Consider the following 8,561-nt stretch of genomic DNA (forward strand, 5'->3'; position numbering starts at 1 on the left):
ATGGGCGAGCTGGAACTCACTGAAACTCAAAGCAGCAACTGGGTTGGTGAGAGCAGTCTGAATGATCAAAGAGTAAGGGGAGGGCAAAGCAGGAGAACCATGGGAAGTGCATAAGTCCAGACAGGCAGCTGGAAAGGGGACATTCAGCATGTTCTGTGTAATCAAGTCAGGTTTTGAGCCTGGAAGATGAGGGAACACACCATGATAAAGAAAGCGATGACATTGCAAGTAAAGGAGATTATCAGTATTTCTTCTCCTGCGTTGAATATAGATGATGGAAATTCACATTTCTTCATGATAGAAATTACATTTCACGTCTTTTCACGACATTTCATTACTTTTTACGGAATGGATTGAATCATTTGAGCTCATGAGTAGGTGCTTGATTAGTACTAAAGTACTAATAAATACAATAAAAGTCCTAAAAAAAATAATGAGTATTCAGGCAGAGCTTTGCTGTCTGACCATAAGCAACCAGTGCCAAGGCCTTCAGAGTAGTTTATTCATACTTGAAATATTTCCTCGAAATCCCATTTCCTGGTTATGCTTTCAATGAAATCATTAGGCCTCCAGCGGCTCTGGTGCATTTAGAGTAATTCCCTGGAATGGAAGCTGTCTGAACGGACCTGCAGGAGACCAGAGCCCGTTGTTGGATAAGGTGGAGACAGGTGATGTTTCCCGGGCACCTCCACTGCCAGCAGTGCTCTTTCTCCTTGAAACTGCAGCCCAGCCCAGCACAGGAAACCCCTTCAAGGCAAATTCCTTCTTCAGCAGTTTCTTGGGATTAGACCTAAATTTGAAATGGCCATTGGGATCCCAAGACACTCTCCCTCCTTCGTAGTAGGCACCTGTATATCCATTTACCGACCTAGGTCATCTGTGGAAAACTCAGGCTGAAAGACTCAAGAGCAGGACACTTCAAATGGCTGAGGCAGAACCCATCAGCTTGCCCCACTTTGGGGAATCATCCCCTTCCAACCAGGGATATGAAAGTGAAAAATGTGAAATGACCCGTCAGATCAATGCGCAGAGTAAGGGAAAGTCACACATATTGTGCTGGAGTGTCAGAAGGCAAAAAGCACTGCACTGTGCCTCAGAGTAATCAAGGAGACCTAATCCAGTTCATCTGTGAGATAAAGCAGAGTGAAGGACGTTGAGTTGTGGCCTAACATGAAGAAGGATGTACATCACTGGTGAAGGAGCTGTCTTTTTGTGCCAGCACCAATGCAAATTACACAAGAACTATATCAAATAAAGGTCAGCTGTCCCACCCTGGCCCTGTCACACCACGGGGCAGCGGAGGGACCTTTTTCAGTTTCAGCCTCTTTTTCAGAGAGGCTTTGCCCTCTCCCTGCGCACCACGGGGCAGAGCCTGGCCCTGGATGCTCCGTGAGCGCCGTGCAGGTCGTGGCAGGCTGCGGTGAGGGGACGAATGCCCTGGGCCCCCTTCCTGCTCTGCCCAGGCCAGCAAGGGCCCCGAGCGGCCTCGTGTCCCCTGCCCCTGCAGCTCTGGGCTCCCTTCCCCAGCCCTGGCTCTGCAGCACCAAGCCCTGCTGGGAGCCCTCCCCTGCATGCTGCCACCGCTCCCTGACGCTGCTGGTGCCTTCTGCCGGGCACTGCCCAGCCCAGCCCAGCCCCTGCCCACCTCTCCCCACCTCCCGGACCTCTCCCCAGCCCAGCAGCCCAGGCTGGGCTGGCCCCAGGCCAGTGCCCACCGCAGCCTGCTGCAGGGCTCTGGGACTGCCAGCACAGCCCCAGCCCCTCGCAAGGCACCGCAGCTGCTGGCACAAAGGCGGCTCTGGGCCTCCCCAGCAGCCCCCGCGCTGGGGCCAGCCACGGCTCAGGAGATGGAGGGCCGTGAAGCTGCAGGAGCCCTGCTCTCCTGCCTGGGACATCCCCAGCACAGAGTGCCTGTGCCCCGCAGGGCCAGCCCCGCTCCCCAGGCCAGCACAAGAGGCCTGGCCCAGGCACAGAGCACCTCCAGATTCCTCTCCAGGATGCCATTTGCCATCAGACCCAGCACCACTGGCACACTGCCAGGCCAATGAAAAGCCAGTACTTTTTGCTGGGCCATAGGCAAGCAAGAAGGCAGCTCCCAGTCCAGCCCTTGGTCCTTCACCGATCACTCTGGGGTTCTGATCCATTGTGAGGCCCAGAAAAGCAAGAGGTCTGTTCAGGAAGCAGCTCCTTGGGTGTATTCCTGAAACCAGCTTTGCAAGAGGCGTGCAGAGACATTGAAGAGATGCCAATGTAGGGATAACAGGACTGTCACCAACATACATGAGATCTCAGGGCTTATCCAAATACAAGAAGCACAATGTGGAAGCCAGAAGAGAGCAGCAGTGGAAAGGCCACGTCCTGCTGCTGGCCATGGCCATGGCTCCAGGGAAGCAGCAGCCTCGACCCGAAGGCAGCAGAGAGGCAGAGCCCAGCGGGCAGTGAGGGGCAGCCGCGAGGGCCAGCGGGGCTGCTCCTCCCTGTGGCAGCTGGGCTCTGGGCCCTGAGCCCCTCCTGCGTGCTGGGGCTGCTCCCCCAGCTCCAGAAAAGATGGGAAGGGATGGAAGCTGAGACCAATGAATTTCTGCTCGACTCTTTTTTGTCTTTAGCTAAATGGGAAGCCCACTTCCATAAGTGCATGAGATACTTGGTTCAAAACTAAAATACAATGATAAACACCTAGGATAGTAAGTAGATCATTACTGAATGAAAATCACAAGGTTCAGAAAATAGTTTAAAAGTGAAGTAAGACTGTTCCAACATATTAAGAAAAAAGAAAAAAAATCGTGTCCTGTTAGGACTTTGCCCCGATTCTTAATGATGAATAAATGTATCCAAAGAGTTTCCTCAATGCATCCTTGAGCTCCTTGTTTCTCATGCTGTAGATGAGGGGATTCATGGCAGCAGGAACCACAGAGTACAGAACTGCCACAACCAGGTCCAGGGATGGGGAGGAGATGGAGGGGGGCTTCAGGTAGGCAAACATGGCAGTACTGATAAATAGGGAGACCACGGCCAGGTGAGGGAGGCACGTGGAAAAGGCTTTGTGCCGGCCCTGCTCAGAGGGCATCCTCAGCACGGCCCTGAGGATCTGCACATAGGACAGCACAATGAAAACAAAACAAGCAGATGCTAAACAGGCACTAACTACAACAAGCCCAACCTCCCTGAGGACTGAGTCTGAGCAGGAGAGCTTGAGGATCTGAGGAAGCTCACAGAAGAACTGATCAAGCTCATTACCTTGGCAGAGGGGCAGAGAAAATGTAGTGGCCGTGTGCAGGACAGCATTGAGAAAGCCACTGCCCCAGGCAGCTGCTGCCATCTGGGCACAAGCTCTGCTGCCCACGAGGCTCCCGTAGTGCAGGGGCTTGCAGATTGCAGCGTAGCGGTCGTAGGACATGACAGTGAGAACTGAATATTCTGCTGTTATGAAGAACAGAAAGAAAAAGACCTGTGCAGCACATCCCTGATAGGAGATGGCCCTGGTGTCCCAGAGGGCATTGGCCATGGCTTTAGGGAGAGTGGTGGAGATGCAGCCCAGGTCGAGGAGGGCGAGGTTGAGGAGGAAGAAGTCCATGGGGGTGTGGAGGCGGTGGTCGCAGGCTACGGCGGTGAGGATGAGGCCGTTGCCCAGGAGGGCAGCCAGGTAGATGCCCAGGAAGAGCCCGAAGTGCAGGAGCTGCAGCTCCCGCGTGCCTGCGAATGCCAGCAGGAGGAACTCGCTCACAGAGCTGCTGTTGGGCATTTCCTGAATTTGGACACAGCTGTCTGTTGAAGAGGATAAGGCAGAAAAACGTTAAAACAGACTTCTCTGAGGAAAACCTACTGCAAGCCTCAGAGCACCCCCAGCCCAAGCCTCTCTCTTTGCAGGAGAACCTTTCTGCAGCTCTCCTGCTTGAGCTGCAGCTGGTGCTGGCTGAGAGTGGCACTGGGAGCAGGGGCTGCTGTGGGCTCCAGAGGAGTCCTTCCTGCTGTGCAGCAGGAGGGAGGTGGGAACATGGGGGAAACTCAAGTCCAGTCAATTTATCAGGTCAATGAAATTTGCAGTGCTGTTTCCAACAATGCATCCCAATGCAGAACAGAGCTGCAGTTGACACTGCTGAACACTCCTGTTCTCAGCTGCCCTGTGTCACCCCTCTGTGAGCTGCAGGACCGTCCCGCTCAGGTGTTTCCCTGAGAAGAAACTGGAGACAGCTGAGAGCAGAGAAGCCCCAGTCCAAGTGCAGCTGGGCAGAATCCTCACATGGTCTGTTGGTTGTAAGCAGGATCTCAGCTCTTCCCTCCTATCCAGGGCTGCAGAGGCCTCACTCCAGCTGCCCACAGACAGCCATCCAGCAGCACGGACATGGCCTTAGCATGGAGGTGTCTCCTCCTTGGGGCACCTGGATAACACAAGGATGCCACGAGAGAGCTGCATCCTGCTGGAGAGCAGCCTGCAGGCCAGCAGGCTGCAGCACAGACAGAGCTGGATATCTACAAGCTGAAGTGTGCCAACATCCCATCTGAATCCCCTGTAGTGCCTGAAAGAGGCTGGGCCACCCCGCTCTTGGCTGACCAGGGGCACCTGGCTTAGGGCACTCCGAGGGGCTTCTGCCAGACTTCCTCACCTCGCAGTGCCATCCAGCAGGACTCCCAAAGCCTACTGCATTGCCCACTGCCCTCCCAGAAACAAGACCCAGCACGAGACCCTTCCAGGACGTGCAGCTGCATGGCCCTGCAGCCAGAGACGTACCTTGTCAAGGGCTGTGCAGATTTCTCCTGCAGGCAGCTCTCAGCATCCTCCCACTGCCAACTGCCTCCAAGCCCTCTCTCCTTCTCTCCTGTCCCCGTGCCACCTGCGGTCAGAGCCCCCAGCCCTGCTGCGCTGCGCACAGGAGCTGCTCCTGGGCACAGCTGTCTCTCTGCACCACGGCCCTCTTGCCACGAGCTCTCTCTGTCCCACGAGCCCGGCCCAGCTCAGCACCAGACGCCCAGCCCAAGGCATTGCAATCCCCCCTCGGGGGGCTCTGCTGAGGAGCCCACGAACCTCAGGCACTGAGAGACAATTGAAGCCATCTCTCAAGACGTCCAAGTCAGAGGCAAGTTTCCTGCAGTGTCCCCCTGAGGGCCAGCCCTGACACAGCCTCCCTTGGAGCTCGTTAGAGCAGAGCATTGGAGGCAGTGAGGACAAGGAGACAAAGGCACTGTGAAGGTGACCCTGATGTATAGGAAATCTGGATGTGTGTCACCAAGCAAAAGGACCAGGCCTTGACCCCCAGCCCCTGGGAAGGGAGATCCTTTCCCTTCACACAGTTCTCAGGGCTCTTCCTGGGGCAGGAGGAGATGGGGATGTGCATGGCCAAGTGCAGGAGAATGGTACGAGCCCTGCCTGGTTCATGGCTGGGGGCAAGGAGGCAATGAGGCCCTGGTGCTTTACCGAGAAGCTGTCTCCTCCTAGGCCTCAGTGGCAGAGACAACAGCCAGAGCCATGGACACAAAGCCCTGGGTCCTGTTGGGAATTTCAGCCTTGTCAGAGGCCTCTGTCCCCTCCACAGCCCTCTATCCTGTCTACACCAGGCTGTCCTAGGGACTCCCAGACCTGCACCTCTTTTCCTGCTGGCTCTAGACCCTTGTCCGTGTGGTATCTCACAGGATCTGAGCTGAGTCTGATAACTCAGATCTTCTTGGTGGCCATGCTCCTCGTAAGGCAGCTCTGTAGGAAGCTGGCCTGGTTCCTGGTGAGCAGCACCACTGCTCGTATGGCATCCCTCATGGGGGATGTTCACGAGTCTATGGAGCTAGATGGGATCCCCCTCTTGGTACTGAGGGAGCTGGAAGAAGTGCTCACCAAGCCGCTTTCCATCATTTATCAGCAGTCCTGGCTATCAGGGGTGTTCCCAGTCAACTGGTGACATGGAAATATGATGCCCACCTACAAAATGGCTGGAAGGAGGATCTGGGGAACTACAGGCCTGTCAGTCTGACCAGTGATGGGGACGTTCATGGAGCAGATTATCTTGAGTACCATCATGCAACACTTAGAAGACAACCAGGTGATCAGGCGCAGTCAGGAGGGCTTTATCAAAGTTAGGTCCTACTTGACAAGTCCAAACTTCTTCTATGACAAAGTGATGCACGCAGTGGATGACGTAATGGCCGTGGATGTGGTTTATCTAGACCTCAGTAAGGATTCTGAAACTGTTTCCTACAGCGTTCTCCCAGAGAAAATGGCTGCTCGAGGCTTGGACACTTATATGCTTCCTTGGATTAAAAAGGGTCTGTGTGGCTGGGCCCAAAGAGTTGTGGGACATGGAGCTAAATGGAGTTGGAGGCCGTTCTCTAGTGGTGACCCCCAGGGCTCAGTTCTGGGGCCAGTTCCCTTGAATATTTTCATCAGTGATCTGGACAAGGGGATTAAGTGCACCCTCAGTATGTTTGCAGACAACACCGAGTTAGAAGCGAGTGTTGGTCTGCTCAACAGTAGGTGGGCTCTGCAGAGGGTCCTAGATAGGCTGGACTCATGGGCCAAGGCCAAATCTATGAAGTTCAAGAAGGCCAAGTGCTGGGTCCTGCACTTGGGGCACGACAACCCCATGTAATGCTGGGGAATGGCGGGTGGAATGCTGCCCATCGGAAAGGGACTTGGGGGTGTTGGTGGATAGTCGGCTGAATAGGAGCCAGCAGGGTGCTCAGGTGGCCAAGAAGGCCAACAGCATCTGGGCAGAATGAATCCAGAGGAGGGCCACGAGGATGATCAAGGGGCTGGAGCACCTCTCCTCTGAAGACAGGCTGTGGGATTTGGTGTTGTTCAGCCTAGAGAAAAGAAGGCTCTGGCGAGACCTTATGGCGGCCTTCTAATACCTAAAGGGGGCTGTAGGAAAGCTGGGGAGGGACTCTTCATCAACTAGCATAGTGATAGGACTAGGGGAAATGGTTTTCAATTGAAAGAGGGTAGGTTTAGATTAGATATTAGGCAGAAGTTCTTTTCTCAGAGGGTGGTGAGGCACTGGAACAGGCTGCCCAGAGATGTTGTGGATCCCCCCTCACTGGAAGTTTTGAAGGCCAGCTTGGATGGGGCTTTCAGCAAGCTGGTCTAGTGGAAGGTGTCTCTGCCCATGGCAGAGGGCTTGGAATTTTAGGATCTTTAAGGTCCTTTCCTACCCAAACTACTCTGTGATTCGCTGATTCTGTAAATCCAAAACACAGCACCACACCAGCTCCTAGGAAGAAAAAATTAAGTCAATCCCAGCTAAAACTCGGACTATATCCACCCCTTACTCCGTACCATTGTTCCTATGTCATGCTCAGGTCTGACACTTTCTAAATAACTATCACCGCTTTTCCTCTCTTTTGATATACACACAGAGATATCTTGCCCTTAGTCTATTTGTGTCCTGGTTTTGGTTAGGATTAATTTCCATCCTAGTATCATAGAATTGTAGAATGGCTTGGGGTGGAAGGGACCTTAAAGATCATCTAAGTGAACTCCCCCCAGATTCCACCCACTAGATCAGGTTGGCCAAGGCCTCATCCAGCCTGGCCTTGAACACCTCCAGGGCTGGGGCATCCACAACTTCTCTGGGCAACCTGTTCCAGTACCTCACTACCCTTATAGTGAAGATTTTCCTCCTGATGTCTAGTCTAAATCTCCCCTCTTTTAGTTTAGACCACATCCTCCTGTCATTATCTACCCGAGTAAAGAGTCCTTCTCCAGTTTTTTTAAAAGACCCCTTTAAGGATTGAAAAGCTGCAAGGAGGTCTCCCTGGAGCCTTCTCTTCTCTAGGCTGAACAAACCTAACTCCTTCAGCCTGTCTTCACAGGTGAGGTGCTCCAGCCCTCTGATCTTCTTTGTAGCCCTTCTCTAAATTTTGCTGTGAGACGTTCATATCTTTCTTGTGCTGGTGGCCCCAAACCTGGACACAGTACTCCAGGTGAGGCCTCACAAGGGCAGAGCAGAGGGGGACAATCACCTGCCTCTATCTGCTGGCCGCCCCTCTCTTGATGCAGCCCAGGATGCAGTTGGCCTTCTGGGCTGTATGTGCTCACTGCTGGCTTATGTTGAGCTTTTCATCCATCAGAACCCGCAAGTCCTTCTCTGCAGGGCTGCTCTCAATGAGTTCTTCTCTCAGCCTATCCCCATGTCTGCGATTTCCCCGGCCCAGGTGGAAATGAAAGATTTCAGGGATATGAAATACTTGGGATGCCTGACTGGCAGTGAAGGTTGAGGAGAAGACGTTGCTGAGTCCCTCAGCCTTCTCCACGGCTGTCATTACCAGTTCACCCTTCTCATCCATCAGAGGGGGTACAGTCTCCTTGGCTTTTCTTTTCTGATCAATGTATCTCTAGAATCTCTTCCTCTAATTCCTTGCTTCACTTGATAAGCTCAGTTCCATGAACTGAAAGCATGCATGAAACTGAAGCATGCGTGAGGGCTTGGGGAAGGTAACCCTGGATCCACAGAAGGCATTGGGGAAACAAAATTTATAGGTAGGAAGTGTAATTTTGTGGAGGTGCAGAGCTGATGGGCACATTGTGCAGGGTGATCCTAAAGACACCCCGACAGGAATCCGCTAGTCTAACGCCT

General features: G+C 53.5%; 1 protein-coding gene across 1 annotated transcript; it reads right to left on the bottom strand.

Moving 5' to 3' along the window:
• Positions 1-1,996: 1,996 nt before the first annotated feature.
• Positions 1,997-3,743, bottom strand: LOC310890657 (olfactory receptor 14C36-like). Its single transcript, XM_083852970.1, has one exon. The coding sequence runs from the start codon at positions 3,740-3,742 to the stop codon at positions 2,792-2,794; it is 951 nt and encodes a 316-aa protein (XP_083709096.1). The 5' UTR covers position 3,743; the 3' UTR covers positions 1,997-2,791.
• Between the last annotated feature and the right edge of the window lie 4,818 nt (positions 3,744-8,561).

Source organism: Anser anser, assembly GCF_964211835.1.
Source record: "Anser anser genome assembly, contig: HAP1_SCAFFOLD_32, whole genome shotgun sequence".
Taxonomy (NCBI): Eukaryota; Metazoa; Chordata; class Aves; order Anseriformes; family Anatidae; genus Anser; species Anser anser.

Excerpts from the sequence above, each read along its gene's own strand:
- LOC310890657 (XM_083852970.1), bottom strand. The coding sequence starts at position 3,742 with ATGCCCAACAGCAGCTCTGTGAGCGAGTTCCTCCTGCTGGCATTCGCA.